Source organism: Cyprinus carpio, chromosome A3, assembly GCF_018340385.1.
Source record: "Cyprinus carpio isolate SPL01 chromosome A3, ASM1834038v1, whole genome shotgun sequence".
Lineage (NCBI taxonomy): Eukaryota > Metazoa > Chordata > Actinopteri > Cypriniformes > Cyprinidae > Cyprinus > Cyprinus carpio.
In genome coordinates, this window is record NC_056574.1 from 7496389 (window position 1) to 7516807 (window position 20419).

Here is a 20419-nt window from a genome sequence, read left to right on the forward strand (position 1 = left end):
CTTAATCCATAACCTACTGTATTTACATGAGATACTCTACAAGATAAACATTTGGACTGCTGTGTGTGTATTTGAGCGCTGAGATCTGATCGCGCGCTGAATATGAGGAAGTGGAGCGTGTGCGCACGAGAACACTTCTTTCAGCATGATTCCACCTATCCCACCTTCACTAACTTTAAGTTAATCGACAACGAATTGTGACTCCCGGGAAAAACGGGACGTCTGGTTGCCTTATCCCTACCCCTTCGGGTGCTGAGGCCATTGTTTCAGATCGCTGGTTTGCTTTTTATTAGCCTATCCTTCCACTGCGGCTGCTATACTGACTAGATATGCAAACGCCCCTTATCCGATTGCAATCCAATGACAGGGATGCTCATTTTGAAGGACAGTAGCCTATAGGATGCATTTTGAATGTCCGGTAGTCCTCAAATAACATTGCAGTCCTGTCTCGTCTAATTAATGAAGACACGGCATAAATTTCGTCATTAGATATTATTTTTAGCTTGTCAGCATCTCATCTTAGTCACAGAAAAAAATGTTCGTTAACGAATATTTTTCGTTGTTGTCTTCGTTAACGAAATTAACACTGAATAGCCGTCACCTGCTGGTCCTTCATTACATCAATTCCAGGAGTGCAGACCTCCCAAAGACTACTCCAAACGAAGGTATTTCTGCTAATGCCTGCCTCCTTAACACTATGAATGTGATACTTCTTGTTTGTAAGCCTCCTGCCAGCCGAAAGGCTCTTCTGAAGAGCGTCAAGGTCATTCTCCAAAACAGGGCACACAATATGAAAGCTTATGCCACCTTAGATGATGGATCGGAGAGGACCATCCTTTTGCACAATGCTGCTCAATAGCTGGGACTAAAAGGTCAGCCAGAAGATCTACCACTTCACACAGTTAGGCAGGAATTACAAATGCCCACGGGTGCATCAGTGTCATTTCACATCTTCCCCCATCTCAGCCCTGAACTGAATCACATAAAGGGTGCATTCACAGCCCAGCAGCTAAGTCTTGCTGAACACCACCTGGTTAAGAGTTTGAGGGAGAAATACCACCACGTCAGAGTGCTTCCTTTGAGCCATTTAAAGGCAGTTCGCCCTGTCCTGCTCATTGGATCAGACTACCCCCACCTCATTATGGCAGTGGAGGCAATCTGCCTAGGCCCCCCAGGGGAACCAGCAGCTATCAAGACTCGTCTTGGCTGGACTTTGCAGGGTCCTGTACAACACCTGCAACATGAGGTCACTGAACAACAGTGTCTTTTCACCTCAATAGCACCACCAGAAACTGATCTTCTCAGACAAGTGGAGAGACTTTGGTAGATGGAGGTGCTTCCTTGCAAGCATGATGTCAGACACTGTAATATGCTCTGGTCCCCTCCCTGCTTACCGTGGTGATGAGATACACAGCAGACTGTCATCACTCAATGGCTTGATGTCTAAGTGGTGCCCGCAGAATAACATAGATTTCATAGACAATTGGACGAGCTTTTGGGGCAGACCTGACCTGTTGAAAAGAGATGGTATTTATCCCTCCTGGGGTGGTGCCGCTCTTCTCTCTAGAAATATGGCACATAGTCTTAGGGTTTGTACTTGACTAACTGGGACCCAGGTCAGGAACAGACAGACTGTCTAAACCAACCATCTGCGGGCCGCCTCAAGTCACAGAAATCAGTTAATTCTCAGCACATAGAAACTCTTTCACCTAGATATCACACTATAGAGACTGTGTCTGTTCCCCAAACTAGAAAAAAAAAAAACATCCAAACCAATTTAAGAGTAACAATTTAATTGATGTTCAACAAATAAAAACAAAAAAACAAATAAATGATAAAGCTTGGCTTATTGAATATCAGGTCCCTTTCTATGAAAGCACTTTTTTTGTAAATGATATGATCACTGAATAGAACCTAGATGTGCTCTGACAGAAACCTGGATAAAACATAGTGATTACATTATTTTAAATGAGTCTACCCCCAAGATTACTGTTATAAACATGAGCCACATCCAAAAGGTAATGGGGGAGGTGTTGCTTCAGATTATAACAATGTTTTCAGTATTTTTCAGAGGGCGTGCTACTTCGTAAACATTATCATGTTGATAATGAAAAAAAGATGCATTGGGATCAGCATTCATAGACATTCTGAACTCTATTGGGGTTAGACAACACGTCTCAGGACCTACTCATTGTCAAAATCATACTCTAGATTTAATATTGTCACATGGAATTGATGTTGATGGTGTTGAAATTATGCAGCCAAGCAATGATATCTCAGATCATTATTTAGTCTTGTGCAAACTTCATATAGCTAAAACTGTAAATTCTACTCCTTGTTACAAGTATGGTAAAACCATCACTTCTACCACAAAAGACTGCTTTGTAAGTAATCTTCCTGATTTATCCCAATTCCTTAGCATATCCAAAACCTCAGAACAACTTGATGATGTAACAGAAACTATGGACTCTCTCTTTTCTAGCATTTTAGATACAGTTGCTCCTTTACGCTTAAGAAGATTACGGAAAACAGTCTGACACCGTGGTATAATGAGCACAATCGCACCCTAAAGAGAGCAGCCCTGAAAATGGAGCACAGCTGGAGGAAAACAAAACTAGAGGTATTTCGTATTGCTTGGCGGGAAAGTAACCTATCCTACAGAAAAGTGTTAAATATTGCTAAATCTGATTACTTTTCGTCTCTTTTAGAATAAAACAAACATAAACCCAGGTATTTATTCAATACAGTGGCCAAATTAATGAAAAATAAAGCATCAACAAGTGTTGAAATTTCCAAACAGCACAGCAGTAATGACTTTATGAACTACTTTACTTCCAAGATCGATACTATTAGAGATAAAATTGTCACGATGCAGCCGTCAGCTACAGTATTGCCTCAGATAGTGTGCTATAGATTGCCTGAGGAACAATTCCACTCATTCTCTACTATAGGGGAGGAAGAATTGTATAAACTTGTTAAATCATCTAAACCAACAACATGTACGTTAGACCCTATTCCATCTAACTCCTAAAAGAGGTGCTTCCAGAAGTCATAGATCCTCTTCTGACTATTATTAATTTGTTATTGTCATTAGGATATGTCTCCAAAACCTTCAAACTGGTTGTTATTAAGCCTCTCATCAAAAAACACAACTTGACCCAAAAGAACTAGTTAATTAAAGACCGATCTTGAATCTCCCTTTTCTGTCCAAGATACTAAAAAATGGTAGTATCCTCACAATTATATTCCTTGTTAGAGAAAAATGGTATCTGTGAGGATTTCCAGTCAAAATTTAGATCATATCATAGTACTGAGACTACTCTAATTAGAGTTACTAATGACCTGCTGTTAACATCTGATCATGGTTGTATCTCTCTATTAGTGCTATTGGATCTTAGCACTGTGTTTGATACTTTTGACCACAACATTCTTTTGAATAGACTAGAAAACTTTGTTGGCATTAATGGTGCATTAGCATGGTTAAAAACGTACTTATATGACTGCCATCAATTTGTAGCAGTGAATGAAGAGGCATCATATTGATCACAAATGCAGTATGAAGTATCTCAAGGCTCAGTACTAGGGCTGTTACTCTTCACACTTTACATGTTATCCTTGGGAGATATCATCAGGAAACATGATGTTAGCTTTCACTGTTATGCTGATGATACTCAGCTATATATTTCTTTGCGGCCCAGCGAAACATACCAATTTGAAAAACTAGTGGAATGCATAGTCGATTTAAAAAACTAGATGACAAGCAATTTCTTACTATTAAATTCTGAAAAAACAGAGGTGTTAATTACAGTACCTAAAAACTCTGCATGTAATAACCTAGAACACGGTCTAAGACTTGATGGCTGCTCTGTCAATTCTTCATCATCAGTTAGGAATCTAGGTGTTATTGCTGCATAGGGTTTACTTGACATTTTCATATGAATCTGTCTTCTTCTCCTAAGTCAGGAAAAATGCAAAAATGTGCCTAAAGATCCTTGTGAACAGAGATTGCACTTAGGATTGTTTTGGGGGTTTTGGGTCATATTGGGGCTAGGTCCTGCAGAGTTCAGCTTCAACCCTAATCAAACACACCTGAACAACCTCATCAATGTCTTCAGGATTACTAAGGCTCCAGGCAGGTGAGGTTTTTTTTTTTAGGGTTGGAGCTGAACTCTGCAGGACTGCGGCTCTCCAGGACCGAACTTGCCTAACCCTGTCCTAACATTAATCTCTGTTCACAAGGATCTTTAGGCACATTTTTGCATTTTTTTGGGGAGTGCCCCTCTCTCTCTCCTTTTTGGACTCAGCTCTCACAGGACCTTTCTTATTTGTTGGGTACTGAGATTTGTTTGACTCCTCGCCATTTTCTCATGAATGACTTTTGGGACCTCACCTTGTCCATCCAACAAAGATGTTTACTGTTAGCTGCTCTCACTGCAGCAAAAAAGTTGCTAGTCAACTGTTGGAATCCTCCTCACACAATGGACAGACGAACCTGGGCAGTATATTTGTTGGACATTATCTCGATGGAATTCTCAACTTCTCGTATACATGGGTCTAATGTAAAAACTGTTAATTTATGGCATTCATCTTTTTAATGTTGTGTCTTCTTTTCTAAAAACTTTTTAAATATTATTTTATTGTATTTTATGTATTAATATTACTTAATTTATTTTTATTATTATTATTTATTTTACTTTATGCATTTATTTATTATTTGTCTTCTCTACCCTTAAGTCTACCAGGGGGTGGGACGGGTTGGGATGGGTTCTAAATTTGCACAGTTGCTTTTTGTTTTATACTAATGTTCACAGATACTACTGTTCACAGAAGAAAATTCAATAAACAGTTGTTAACAAAAAAAAAAAAAGGAATCTAGGTGTGCTATTTGATAGCAATCTTTCCTTAGAAATCCACATTTCTAGACTTTTGTAAAACTGCATCTTTTTTTCCATCTTAAAAAATACATCTAAATTGCGACCTATGCTCTCAATGTCAAATGCAGAAATGTTAATGTGTCCAAAAACTCGCCAGCTAGAGTTCTTACTAGAACCAGGAAGTATGACCATATTAGTCTGGTTCTGTTAACACTGCACTGGCTACCTATTAAACATCATATAGATTTAAAAATCTTGCTTATTACTTATAAAGCCCTGAATGGTTTAGCACCTCAGTATTTGAATGAGCTTTTATTACATTATAGTCCTCCACATCTGCTGCCTTCTCAAAACTCTGGCAATTTGATAATACCTAGAATATCAAAATCAACTGCGGGTGGCAGATCCTTTTCCTATTTAGTGCCCTAAACTCTGGAATAACCTACCTTACATTGTTCGGGAGGCAGACACACTCTGTCAGTTTAAATCTAAATTAAAGACCCATCTCTTTAACCTGGCTTACACATAACACACTAACACATTTCTAATATTCAAGTCCATTAAAGGATTTTTAGGCTGCATTAATTAGGTCAACTGGAACCAGGAACACTTCCAATAACACCCAATGTACTTGCTACATCGTTAGAAGAATGGCATCTACACTAATAATGAACTCTGTGCTGCACTGACTGGGGCACAGCTTACTAAAGTAGTCAGAACAGAACTGAACCTTCCCATACACCAACTCACTCTGTGGACTGACTCCACCACAGTCCTCACTTGGCTGCATTCAGACTCTTGCCGATTTAAAGTGTTTGGAACCAGAGACGCTGAGAACCAGGACATTACAGACCAGCACACATGGTGTTATGTTCCATCAACCCAGCAGATGATATAAACAGGGGAAAGCCTATGTAAGCTGGGACCAGATAGCAATTGGTACGTGTGAAGTGGCGTTTGGTTTTGCGTTTGCCTATCGCGGGACTGGACAGTTTCGGTCTGCTAAATAGGGAGGCGTGACCAAAGCCAGTAAGCACTACTTAAAGAGCTGTTTTGTAAGCGCTTGTCAGAAGAAACAGTCGAGCGACAGATAAGGACAGCAGTTTGTAAGTGTTTTGCCTCGTTTTTTCATTAGACTACTGCGTGATCGTCGTTGCTAGGAAAACTTTGCTTTAATTACTGTGTGGCTTACCCTGGTAAATACGTGTGAAGTGGCGTTTGGTTTTGCGTTTGCCTATCGCGGGACTGGACAGTTTCGGTCTGCTAAATAGGGAGGCGTGACCAGCTGACTTCAATCACAGGTAATCAGGCAAATATATAATTGGTAAGTGTCGCAGCGGTCACGGCAGCCCTTGTGTGAAGCCTCCTCGTGTGAAGACCGACCAGTGTAAAGACCATCGACTCTACCTGCGCGACTCCACCGAGCAGGACACCGACAGGGCACTTGAGTATTGCTTTTCTCCCCTTCAATTTTTGTACAGCTCATCCTCAAATACTTATTTTGGTCACTTGTAGTCACTATGTGCTTTCAGATCTCTACTATCACTACTAACACTCGGAGAGCACGCTATGTACATCGAAGGAAGGCCTGCCTGACAAATCTAAGGCCTGTCCCTCTGACCTCTACTACTACACTCTCTATTCCAGTTGGTCTCTGGAACTGCCAGTCTGCTGTTAACAAAGCAGACTTCATTTCTTCTATTGCTACTCATTCCAGTCTCAACCTCATGGCACTGAGTGCTCCTTGGATCAAACTTGAAGACACTGCCACTCCCGCAGCCCTCTCCACTCATTTCACTTGTTCCCACACCCCTAGTACGACTGGGAGGGGTGGAGGTACTGGTCTCCTTATATCAAAAGATTGGAAATTTGATCTTCAACCACCACCTACAGGTAACGGTTCATTTGAATCACATGCTGTTACTGTAACCCACCCTGTTAAAGTCCACTTTGTGGTCATTTATCGTCCCCCAGGTCAATTGGGAAACTTCTTGGAGGAGTTGGACGTGCTGCTATCAAACTATCCTGAAGATGGTACTCCTCTGGTACTGCTTGGTGACTTCAACATCCACCTAGATAAACCCCAGGCTGCTGACTTCAACACTCTGCTCGCCTCATTTGATCTCAAGCGAGTGTCTACTACAGCGACTCACAAATCAGGCAACCAACTGGACCTCATCTACACGCGCTGTTGCTCAGTGGACAACTCTTTAGTTGCTCCACTGCACACCTCAGACCACTTCCTCATTACTGCTAACCTAGCACTTACTCCTGAAGCGGCACGCGCTCCAACGCAGGTCACCTTTCGACGGAACCTACTCTCAATCTCTCCATCTCGCCTATCCTCTGTGGTTTCATCCTCACTTCCTTCACTCTCACAGTTTTCAGCTCTGGACACGAACAGTGCTACGGACACTTTTTGCTCCACTCTAACCTCTTGCTTGGACAACTTTTGCCTACTATCGTCTAGACCGGTACGCTCCACCCCATCTGCCCCCTGGCTGTCTGATGTTCTCCGTGAACATCGCTCTAAACTCAGGGCTGCAGAGAGGAAATGGCATAAATCAAGAAACTCTACCGACCTCAGTGTTTATCAGTCTCTCCTCTCTTCCTTCTCTGCAAATGTCTTCACTGCTAAAAAATCATACTACCATGACAAAATTGACAACTGTTGTGACGCTCGGACACTCTTCAAAACCTTCTCTTCTCTTCTTAATCCGCCTCCTCGTCCTCCTCCATCGACTCTTACAGCTGACGACTTTGCAGTTTTCTTCACAAATAAGACAAGAGCCATCAGCGACCAATTCTCCACACCACAGACTGAGGATAACTTCACAACTACTAATGCACCCTCTCTCTCCTCCTTCTCTCCACTCTCAGAGACGGACGTTTCCAAACTTATCCTGTCCAGTCATCCTACTACTTGCCCACTTGATCCGATCCCCACTCACCTCCTTCAAGCGATTTCTTCTTCAGTTATACCTTAACTTACTCACATTATCAACTCCTCTCTTCACTCTGGAACATTTGCCTCAGCATTTAAGCAGGCTCTCGTAAGCCCACTGCTGAAGAAACCATCTCTAAATCCAGCACTTCTAGAAAACTACAGACCGGTATCCCTTCTTCCATTCATTGCAAAGACACTTGAAAGAGCTGTGTTCAACCAGCTCTCTATGTTTCTTGTACAGAACTACCTCCTGGACAGCAACCAATCTGGCTTCAAAATCGGCCACTCAACTGAGACTGCCCTGCTCTCGGTTACTGAAGCCCTGCGACTGGCAAGAGCAGCTTCAAAATTCTCCGTACTCATTTTGCTGGACCTGTCTGCTGCTTTTACACCGTTAATCACCAGATTCTCCTATCCACCCTCAGAAAGATGGGCATCTCTGGAACTGCACTCCAGTGGCTTAACTCCTACCTTTCTGATAGATCCTTCATGGTGTCTTGGAGGGGTGAAGTTTCTAAGTCACAACAACTTGCTACTGGGGTTCCTCAAGGCTAAGTACTTGGACCACTTCTCTTCTCCATCTACATGACGTCATTAGGATCTGTCATTCGGAAGCATGGCTTTTCCTATGACTGCTATGCTGATGACACTCAACTCTACTTCTCATTCCAACCAGATGACCCGACGGTAGTTGCTCGCATTTCAGCCTTTCTGAGTGACATTTCTATCTGGATGAATGACCATCACCTTCAGCTTAACCTTACTAAGACTGAACTGCTGGTGGTACCAGCTAACCCATCGTTTCATCACAACTTCTCTGTACAGCTGGGTTCGTCAACCATAACTCCTTCCAGGACAGTCAGAAACCTAGGAGTTGTGATGGATGATCAGTTAAGCTTCACCGACCATATTGCTACAACGACCCGGTCCTGCAGATTTGCCTTATACAACTTTAGGAAGATTAGACCATTCCTGTCAGAGCAAGCCACCCAACTTCTTGTCCAAGCTCTTGTTCTCTCCAGACTGGACTATTGTAATGCTCTCCTGGCGGGCCTTCCTGCATGTACTATCAAGCCTCTACAACTGATCCAGAATGCAGCAGCGAGGGCTGTCTTCAATGAGCCAAAAACAGCTCATGTTACTCCTCTCCTCATCAGGTTACACTGGCTACCAGTAGCCGCTCGCATTAAATTCAAGGTACTGATGCTTGCCTTCAAGACGACCACTGGAACGGCGCCAACATACCTAAGCTCATTAGTTCAATCTTACGCGCCCTCCAGAAGTTCGCACTCTGCAAGTGAACGACGCCTTGTGGTGCCATCCCAAAGAGGTTCAAAATCACTCTCACAGACTTTTTCCTGGGCTGCGCCCAGCTGGTGGAATGACCTCCCGATCTCAATTCGAACAGCTGAGTCTTTACTAATTTTTAAAAAACATCTAAAGACTCATCTTTTTTGCCTGCACTTAACCAACTAATACTAGTACTTACCTTTTTTTTTCTTGTCTATCATATTCATAAAAAAAACAAAAAAAAAAAACCTGTCTACGTGTTCTGTACTAGACTAACTGAGACTTGTCATAGCACTTGTATACCGTTGTTGTTCTCTTGTTGATCTGATTGTTTCTACTGTTCTCATTTGTAAGTCGCTTTGGATAAATGCGTATGCTAAATGATTAAATGTAAATGTAAATGTAAATGTACCAAGGGCCATCCTTTCTCAAAGATCCTTGAGATCTGTGGCCAGAAATCCCACACCCTGTGGCTGCAGATGAAGACGAGCTTCATAAAACAGTTCGCTGCCTCCTTACCTGCTTCACAGCCAGCTTGTCATTCACTGACATCAGCCAGTATAAGACTTTTAAAGAGCTACTGGAGTCCAGGGACTGTCATGGGGTGGCAAGCAATCTGACAACTGATGAGTACAAGATGGCTGAAAACAGTGTTTTACAGCAAGCTCAGGAAGAGTGTTTCCCCTATGAACTGGAGCAGTTAAAGGTGGGTAAATCACTTCCCAGGAACAGTCGGCTAAAGACACTGTCCCCTGAATTTGACAACAAGACTCAGCTGAACAGAGTAGGAGGTCGCCTCTGCTGTAGCCCTTATGTAGATCCTGATACCATGCCCCCCATTGTTCTAGTCCCAAATCACCCAGTCTCTAAACTGCTCATACAGAGTTATGACACTTAACTCGACAATCCAGGCCCTGAAAGAGTCTTTGCCAAATTTTGGCATAAATATTGGTTTCTTCGAGACAGAGAGGCCATCAAACAGTGTACTTCTGTGGACTGCCAGAAATAGAGAAGAAACCCTGAGGTACCAAAAATGGCAGACCACCCTCCAGTCAGATAATATTTATTCAAGCCAGCCTTCTACTCAACAGGAATGGATTGCTTCGGTCCATATACTGTTAAAGTAGGTCGCTGAAACAAGAAGGAATGGGGCATCCTGTTCAAATGTCTAACTACCTGGGCAGTTTACATTGACGTCCTTCATAGCCTTGACTCTGATTCATTCCTCATGGCTCTCAGACTATTCATTGCTAGACGAGGCAAGCCATTCGAGCTATTATCGGATCAAGGGACCAACTTAGGGACCAAAGCATATACAGCTATCATCCCAGAACTGCAACAGCAGCTGGCAAGCCAGGAAATACAATTACACTTCAATCCCCCTAATTCTCCATACTTTGGTGGCAGCTTGGAAAAAGAGATTCGCTCCCTTAAACAGGTGCTGATGACAACACTAGGTGCTCAGTCTGTCACCTTGGAAACTGTACACTGTGCTGGTGGAGATCGAAGGGATCTTAATTCTAAGCCGCTAGGCTACATTTCATCTGACATTTGTGATTTAGACCCCATCACACCAAATTCCCTTCTCATGGGGCGGCAAGATTCATCACTTCCTCCTGTGATATACCCAGGATCTGAACTGATCAGTCGACGCAGATTGCACCATAGTCAAGTCCTTGCTGACCAATTCTGGAAGTACTTCCTCAGGTTCTACCTTCCGAGCCTTCAGACCTGCCAAAAGTGGCAAGATGAGAAATCTGACCTCCAGGTTGGCACCATCATCCTGATCGTCGACCCCCAGCTTCCCAGAGCACTCTGGCCAGTGGGCCAGGTGTCGAAGGTATTCCCCGGAGTAGACAGCAGAGTAAGAGCAGCAGAAATTAAGGTGGGAAACGTGTGGGAAACATGTAAGTTGTAAACATGCCCAGTCACACACCTCATCCGATTGTCTGCCATACCAGATTAAAGCTACTCTGAATTTTATATATGTTATAGGCCCTTTTGTTATTATTTCCTTCCAGAAATCTGGGGGCAGCTGTAAAAAAGGCCACACACGGTTATATTCATGTGTTTCAGTTTCCCTTGCAATACGCTACAGTCAACTCACACGCAGCATCCATCCCGCGAGCCAATCAGCGCTCCGGGAAGGATGCACAGGTCCCGCCCACTGAACTGAGTTAGATGGATTGGGAAAGCTGACGAATGCTAGCAGTACTGTAGCGATTTATCTTTGCTAAAGTTGTGTGCATGCCTATAAGGGGTTGCAGCGACTAGTCGACTTCAGTGCTCTGCCATGATGCTTTAAGCTTGACGTCGACTAATCGCTGGTCCTATAGAGGGTGCAACAGGTTAAGAAATATTTGAAGGACTTCCAAATTTACACTCCATTTCCAAACAGTTAAAATGACAAATAAATGCATACTCTGAAAGCGCTCCACAAGACACAATTATATTACTGGATGCTCGAAATTGAATGAGAGAATGCACGTTTTAAATTGCTTATTGTACACGTAGGCAAGTTAATCGATGTTCTAATCTAATGCGCTGCTGCACTGTAAGGCACACACATTACAGACAGTAGCTCATACATCATAAGCAGATTGCGCGCACAGAATCATTCAGTGCGGAAATGTATTGTCAACACTGTTCTGTGATTTCTCAAGCAAATATTTCTTAATAACTAAATCCCACTGCTAGAGTGACGCTGTCAGGTAGAATTAATTCACACACCCAATCGCTCTCACTAATGCATTTATAATAATGTAATCTTTACTGTGCTACTTTATCTGTATCTGATTTAGAACAAGCAGACTCAAAGGGAAAACAACTCAAAAACAAAAATAACTGTTAAAAATTAGCTGTTATAGGAGCAATAGCCATGTGGGCAGCACTGTGTCGTCATCAGTGACCACTCATCACATAAAAGTAGACTTAAAAAAATCAGAAGTCGTTCAACCCCTAGTGCCTATAAAGTAAGTAACGGTCTGTTCATCCATTGCTTTCTACGTTGTTTGTGAACGTTTAACTGCTCCAAATGTTTATAAGTTAATGTATGCAAGTGACAAAGATGAACTAGCATGTAAAGATGTTTGTGTGTATTAATAGTTAAGTGATGTCACATACAGCCAAGTATGGTGACCCATACTCAGTATTCGTGCTCTGCATTTAACACATCCAGAGTGCACACACACACAGCAGTGAACACACACACACACCATGAACACACCCAGAGCAGTGGGCAGCTATTTATGTTGTGGCACCTGGGGAGCAGTTGGGGGTTCGATGCCTTGCTCAAGGGCACATCTGTCGTGGTATTGCTGGCCTGAGTCTCGAACCCACAACCTTAGGGTTAGGAGTCAAACTCTCTAACCACAACTTCCCCATGTATTTACATACTAGTATCCTCACATATATTACCGTTATGTTTAGATGACATAATCTATGTGCCATTTAATCATCACATGGTTTATTTAAGATGAGTGAAAATAGCCTAAACTAAAAGAACGACTTCAGAATGCTTGAGGATTAAACATCTCCGATGACATTCATAGCCATGGATTTTATCGGGTTACAAGAAAATGTAGGATATGGATTTAATTGCGAACTCTTACTATTTTGTGTTCTGTCACGACATTCGAGTCCACACATGTTCAGAAGTGGGCTTGTGTGTATTTTTATGCTTGAATTGATTGAATTATCTGGATTATAAAACTGCCACTGAGAGAATAATCTGCATTAAAATTTTTTTTGTTGCCAAGTAATATACTCTTTGCTTGTTTGCAGTGCTTTGTTAGCTATATGGAGCAGTTTGATAGGTTGCGATCTGTCTGCAGTTTTTTTTAGACAAATTAATAAGCTACATCATAACATCATAACGCGGCAGACTTTAATGGACAGTAAAACAAAGGCAGAATATCATAGGCTACAACTCCAGGCCAGCACAATAATACTGACGCACAGCTAAACAAAGGCAAAGTACCGTAACTAAATTTGAGCATTCCAAAACAGTTAAAGAGCAGTAACTGATGTTATACGGTGTTGCCTTGGTTTCTCCAGGGCTTTTCGAAGTTACTGTTAAGATAACCAATTATTTTTTTTGCGAAAAAACAATGAAATTGACTCAAGATAGTTATCCACATGATAAATGAGGTTGTGAATGTTTCAAAAATATCAATAACTCATTTTCGGCCAAAAACGAAGTTACGGTCTTTTGTCTTTGCACGGCAGTATAAATCCAGAATTAATGATTTAGTGAGATTATATTATAAAATAACATTCTAAGAGATTATAAAGAGATTATATTATATTATATTATAAAATATTATCATTTTCCATTTGTTATACAAAATATTTTTTGATTCATACAGAAGAAAAAAAAAAAAAAAAGGGGAAAAGGGAAAATGAAAATATTGACCGGTTTTTACCGTTTTTCGTTTGCCAGATTGAATGATATAATTGAATGATCGAATGATACACAATCATTTACACATATTTACATTTAAATTAATTCTAGTCTGTGCTCCACTACAGAGCAAAAAACTTTGGCTCTGTGCTGTCTGCGTTTACACTCTTATTGATCAATGGTCATGCGGCTTTGCCACACAGACTTTGATATGTTAGCTCAATTAAACAGGCGATGTGCCAAAGATGTAGGCTAGGGGGTAGCTGTGGGTTCAGATACAAAATAAAGTCATATCAGGACTATTAAATAAACTAATATTTCATGTGCAGATTGCCAAATTTATGCCTACACAGAACCCCTGTTTAGGCTCTGCCCCATATGGGCTATTAACTAGACATTCATTGGTCTGGTTGTTTGATGAGAAAGTGATAAAATATAGTTGTAATAAACACGTTAAGAATCCACACAAATGTAGCAGGGGAGGACTGTTATTCTGTTGTGTGGAACTGCTGAAAACTGATGATGGCACGGTTTAAAGTTTGATTGACCAATCAGTGGATGGGGATATTTCATTCCCACCCACAAGCCGTTTATTAGTTTTCTAGTGCTGAATGTAAAAATTTAATGTAAAAAAAAAAAAAAAAAAAAGGACAAGTTTATTGCACAAAATGTCATGTTTGTTTTTTACTTTTTTTTCTGTTTTTAATATTAAAAAAAAAATGGATGGAAGATACCCTGATTATACACAGACGCTTCATGTATTTACTGTCTCATCCTAATATTTTAGTGAACAAAAGTGTGCCACAAAATGCAACATTTTCGTGCTGTTTGGTTTTCATCTTAATCCAGGACTTGATAACGAAGGCCAACAACTACAACAATGACATTTGATTGACATTTAACCAGTCTTTAACCATACATGTAATATGGTTGCCGTGATTTTGCCAAGTAAGACATGTTCCTGGATCAACATCATAAATCTTTTGTTGATCCTGGATCAACATTACTGTCCAAAAATATAGACTTAATCCAATCCCTACCCCAAAACCTAACCCTACCCATAATTTATTCCTAAAATTAGTGTGAAATGATAGCTTATTAACAAGGGTGTAGAAGCACCTAACCCCGATCATAAGCCTGAAACAGATATCTCCTGAAAAGTTATCCCTCAGTTCTGATTGGTTGATTGGAATGTTGTTCCAGGATCAACAAGGACTTTGATCCAGGAACATGTTGTACTTGGTGAAATCATGCTCACCCATGTAATATATATGTTACTGAACAACTATGTTATGCAGCTAGCAGTTTCTTTCTTTTATCCATATACTTACGTTTTGCCAAATTTATCTCTGCTGAATACACACAGTCCTGGTCACTGTAAACTCTACATGTGTATCGTCCCTCGTCTTCGGCTCTCAGATTGTCCAGACGGAGAGAAAAGTTTCCATGTTGAAACTGATCACTAAAGAAATGAGCTCTATTATGATAATCCTGCGATTGTTTCTCTGCTCGACTCTCACCATCTTGATACAGATGAACCAAAGTCTCTGAGTCTATTCTTCTCCATTCCACCTTCAGATTTTTCTTTAATAAGAGTTTGTCAACACAACAGGGCAAAACCACTGAAGATCCCAGTGGGAAAAAATTGTTTAATTGCTGCACAAGTAAACCTGAAAAATAAATGTTATTTCTAATGGTGAAAAAATTTTTGCATGTTGCCTTCAAGTAACAAATTCATACTTTTCATATATTTTATTTCACATACAGAGATGCAAGAGAACTTGATTCTTGATTATCTAATGCAACATATTTATAGTGTCAGGCAGTTAGAATCTACAGGTCTGTACTTTAATGGATATTTCACTCAAAAATGAAAATTTGCTGTTAATTTATTATCCTTTAGGCCATCGGGGCATCAAGATGTAGGTGACCATTTTCTTCAGCAGAAAATTAAAGAATATTTTAATCTGAAACCGTGGTCCTTTGTGATTCATATAATGGAAGTCGTGGCTTAATGGTTAGAGTATTGGACTTGTAACCAACCAAAAACTGAACATTATTTGCTACATTATTACGTTTGATCCACATCCTGAGGCAAATGCGTCAGATTGGGGTCTGGTTTGCAAAAGAATCATTCTTTTCTCATTTTTTTTAGTGAATTGGATGAACCCAGACATACAGTCATGTCTAGTTCATGAACAAATCATTCTTCTGAACCAGTTCTTTTTAGTGAACTGAATGAACCAGTTCACTAAATCCAGCTGAAGCATCTGAAACCATTAGCGGAATTACAGCTCGAGCCAGCACAGATCTAGAACCTACTCAATCAAAACTCACTTTTGGATGTGCCCGACAATCACTCTGAATCGAAATGAGCTGATATACAGGTGTATATGATCCTATGATGCTTTTTTTCCCAGCTCATTCAATGCTCCAGTTCCTCCAACAGTCACTGAACTGAGCAAATAGTTTTGACTCAGACCGAAGAACCGATGTGCCGGTGATATGCGCATCCGTGAACCGAGCACTTGAATGAAGGGGAGAAATTAAATTTTGTATGGTTTTTCTAGGTTTATGTATAAAATTGAGTTGATAAAGACTATTTCATTCACTTTATGTGCTTTAGACATATAAAACATCCACATATCATATTATTGAGTGTTTTAATAATATAACGTTACGTCACTGTGTAGTCAACTACATCCTAGATATCCTGGGGGTGTGTAAATTAACAGCAATTTTTTTTGTAAATTAACAAAATTTTCATCTGCAGTTATACGAAGCTACAAGAATACTTTTTGTTCGAAGCTACAAGAATTACTTTATCTAACAATTTGTCTCCTCCGCATCACTTTGGTGCCATTTTTGAATATATCCACTGGACATATGCTGTTCTGTGTCAGCTGCCCCCCCAGACGAGAGCCAATAATGATTTTGTCTGGGCTATGAATAAAATATAAAAATGAAAGAATTCACATTTTCTCATTTAATTTGTATTATCTTATTATTTTATTGGTTATAATAGGTATGTTTTGGGCTAACGTTAAATTAATTATTTAAGCCCTATATCCTTGCAAGTCATAAATTATTGTCAACTTGAGAGGACATGAGAGGACTCTCTTTTCATTATTTTCCCACTTTAGCAAGTTAACAAATATATATATATATATATATTTGTTAACTTGTTTACCAGCCTAAAACACTGAACTGTTTTATAAAACATCACAGAGTGAAAGGTGAATTATACCGAGATATCATATTTTGATTAAATGCACAGCCTTTTAATTTAAATTATGCTACAGTTATCTACAATTATGGTAGGTTTCATTATTATTACTGCTATTATTATTTTAGATTGAATAATAATCAAACTAGTTTTGGGTTGCAAACCTGCAGTTGAGAACCACTAAAGTACAGCTGATAAGAATATTTTACTGTTATATACATACCTTTAGTAGGTGACCTACAGTAGATCAGACAGCAGAGCAGAAGAGCAGATCCAGATGCAGAAATACAGACAAGCAATATCATTATGCTTGAAACAGAGAAACCTGTGAAACACAAACAGTTACTGGAAAAAAAGAGGAACAGTATTGTGAAAAATACCTAGTATATTGCCCTTGAAAAACAGCATTTCTATTAATTTAGTGACATTTTGTCAAATGTTCACATCGCCAGCATGAATGTGAATCACAGGAAATTACCTGCATCTACTTAGGGGACAAAATAATCTGTCTGATAAACCTGAAGAATATCCAGTTACTGTTTCTTTAATTAATACTTTACTTTAGGCAACAACATGGCCCTGCTACTTTTACTTTTGATCTCAAAACACAAACATTTGATCTCAAAGCACAATTAAATTCTGCTTAAGTAATTATTGTTAAAGATTTATCTCTATTTTTCATGCAAGTGTGAAAATGTATTTAAGGAAAAAGAAGGATAGGCTTTTTAGTTAATTTATTAGGGGTTTTAAGATAAGATGCTTGTTGAGGTGCTTTGGAAATTAAATTGAAAAAATATAACTACTAAGTAAAAATATAATAATATGATAGGATCATCATATATCTGTTACTACTCACCCAGTCTTTCCAGTACCACAGTTGCATTGGCTGAAAGTCCTCCAGCAAACACTAAACACATGTAAACTCCTTTATCCTCAGTTCTGACGCTCTTCAGTCTGAGAGAGAAGTTTCCTTTGGGAATTTCAGCAGTGAAGAACTCAACTCTGCCACGGTATTGCTCATGTGCTGAATCTGAAAATGTCTCATTGTTTTGGTAGAGCAGAACCAGAATATCTTCATCTGTTTTTATCCATGAAACCTCTTCAATGTGTTCAGGTGTGATGTGAGAGTCTACAGAGCAGCTCAGAGTGACGTCCTCACCCACAGATGCAGATATGGACTCATCTGATCCTGACACTAGCAAACGCTCTGAAAGAATAAGATTGGTAAAATTCCATAGAGTATATATCATGTAATTTAATTAAAATTTTCACCAGAATTTAAACCTCACACTCACCAGCATATTTTAACTGAACCACAGTTTCTCCAGAATCCTGCTGACTGTAAACTCTACATGTGTATCGTCCCTCATCTTCAGCTCTCAGATTGTCCAGACGGAGGGAGAGGTTTCCATGTTGAATCTGATCAGTAAAGAAATGAGCTCTTTCATGATAATCCTGCTGCTGGACCTCTGGTCGACTCTCACCATCTTGATACAGATGAACCAGAGTCCCTGAGTCTGTTCTTCTCCATTCCACCTCCAGATCCTCCATTACTAAGAGTTCATCAACATAACAGGGCAAAGCCACAGAAGATCCTGGTGGAGCAACCAAAGGACCAGCGGGTCCATGCACAATGAAGCCTATAAAGTAAACAAACTTTATTCATTAAATACTTGGCTGTTTAACTTATTTCAACAATTCCAATGTTACATTACATAAGCACCAAAGAAATCATAAAAAGAAAACAAATTACATAAAATGTGTAAAAAATAACTCCTCTTCAACAACTGAGCACAATGTCCCATTACCACACCATTTCATCTCAAAAGCTTATAGATACTTTTAAGACTTATAAAAACAAAAATCAATCACCAGACAATCTTTCAACCTTACTTTTCCTGCTCATATAAATGGCAATATTCAAAAGCTGACATGTAAACCTATTACCTCTAACAAATTTAAAACCAAGAATAAAAATTATCATAGAAACCAATTCATTGAGGTAGGTAAAAAAGAAAAACAAAAAGTCTAAGTTCAAGTTTAATTTATTTAAAAAGCACATTTAAAACAAACTGTAAGTCCATCACCCAAATTAGACATTCACAGGACACTGAAAGCACAAAAATACAAATAGGTTTTTAAAAGACTTTTAAACTAGAAACTGTAGTCGCTGTTTTGATAGATAATGGCAATTTATTCAATAACTTGGGTCTAGATACTGCAAAAGCTCTATCACTCCTGCATTGCGGTCTACTGTAGATCTGGGCACCAGTAGAAGATGACTGATCTGTGATCTGAGTAATCTGACATGACTGAAAATTAAGAATAAAGGTTTCAGTCTGTCACATTCCATAAAAGCATGAAAAACTGTTTCTCTTTTTGAGCAGAACTGAAATAAAAGCATTAACCACAATGACACAGTGAAGAAGTCTCCACTGTATATCACCTGCCCTTTTAGATAACAGTGTCTTATATATCGAGCTCCATTCAGGTTTCACATTCTGTTCTACACCCAATACTTTACACCAAGGTGTGTCAACTTTATCATTCAGTACCTTTTAATTAAAAACTTTCACACACATATTATAAAAATCTTTGCCAGTAGCTGTACTGTAGATAAGTCCAAGCCAAAGGTTTTTCAGATTCTACAGTAGGTCCCGTACAACCATCTTATTTGGGTAACAAGGTAAAGAAAGAAAAACAGTTGTCTGAATTGGGGGTGTTTACTCTTCCATGTCTGTCCATCAGTAGATTTTTTTCTTCGTCACTGACCAGTGATTTCCAGTTCTTTAGCATCTGTTCAACAGTCCGCAAAGTCCTGACCCTTAAACAATAGGCCAATCCAATTTTTCAAAATCCATCCCAGCATCCCAGAAAATCTTTGTAAAAATTGCAAACGAAAAGCTGCTATTCTACTTCTCAAGTGTATCAAGCCATGGTCACCCTCCTCTTTAGGTAAATGCAACACACTCTGTGGGACCCAATGCATGTTATCCCAAAAAAAGTTTATCAAAATACCTTGAATTTCTGCTATAAGTTGAGGGAGGATCCAAACAAGCCAGCCTATGCCAAAGACTGGAAGCTACTAAATTATTCACAATTAATATTTTCCTTGTATGACATTTTTGTTATAACCCATTTCCACTTATCAAGTCTACCATTCACCTTATCAACAGCGCCTTCTCAATTTTTCTGAACGGACATTTCATCTCCCAAATGCACCCCTAAGTACTTAAAACAAAATTTTCCCCAGTTCAAACCATCAGTAAGGCTTGATTTCTCTTTTACCAATTCCTGATTAAAAGTGCTTCACTCTTGACTTGTTCCAATTAACTTTTGCTGATGAAAAAACTTTAAAATCTTCTAAAACTTCCATTAAAACCTGCATACTATTTTGTCCATTAATTAAAACCACCACATCATCAGCATAGGCAGACAAAGTGATATTGTTTTTTTCCAAACAGGTAAGTTTAGACCACACTTTTTTCTCTCTCTCTTAGCTGTTGCAACAAATGTTCTATAGCAAGTCAATATAACATTCCAGACTTAGAACAACCTTGTTTAATATCCCTACAGACCTTAAAAGTAACATATTGTAGAACTTGTATATTCTGTCTTACTGCTTATTGCACTTCTGGTTAGATGCTAACTGCATTTCGTTGCCTTGTACCTTACCTGTG

At 39.6% G+C, this 20419-nt stretch overlaps 1 protein-coding gene across 1 annotated transcript in view; it reads right to left on the minus strand.

The window, feature by feature from the left end:
• Window positions 1-20419, minus strand: part of LOC122135622 (butyrophilin-like protein 2) — a 55592-nt gene that overhangs the window by 17664 nt on the left and 17509 nt on the right. The window contains exons 2-5 of the mRNA XM_042715671.1: window positions 18035-18379; window positions 17596-17946; window positions 16963-17064; window positions 14845-15183 (exon numbers count right to left, since the gene is read on the minus strand). Of these exons, the coding sequence (XP_042571605.1) occupies window positions 14845-15183; window positions 16963-17064; window positions 17596-17946; window positions 18035-18379 (1137 nt within the window). The remainder of the gene's footprint in view (window positions 1-14844; window positions 15184-16962; window positions 17065-17595; window positions 17947-18034; window positions 18380-20419) is intronic.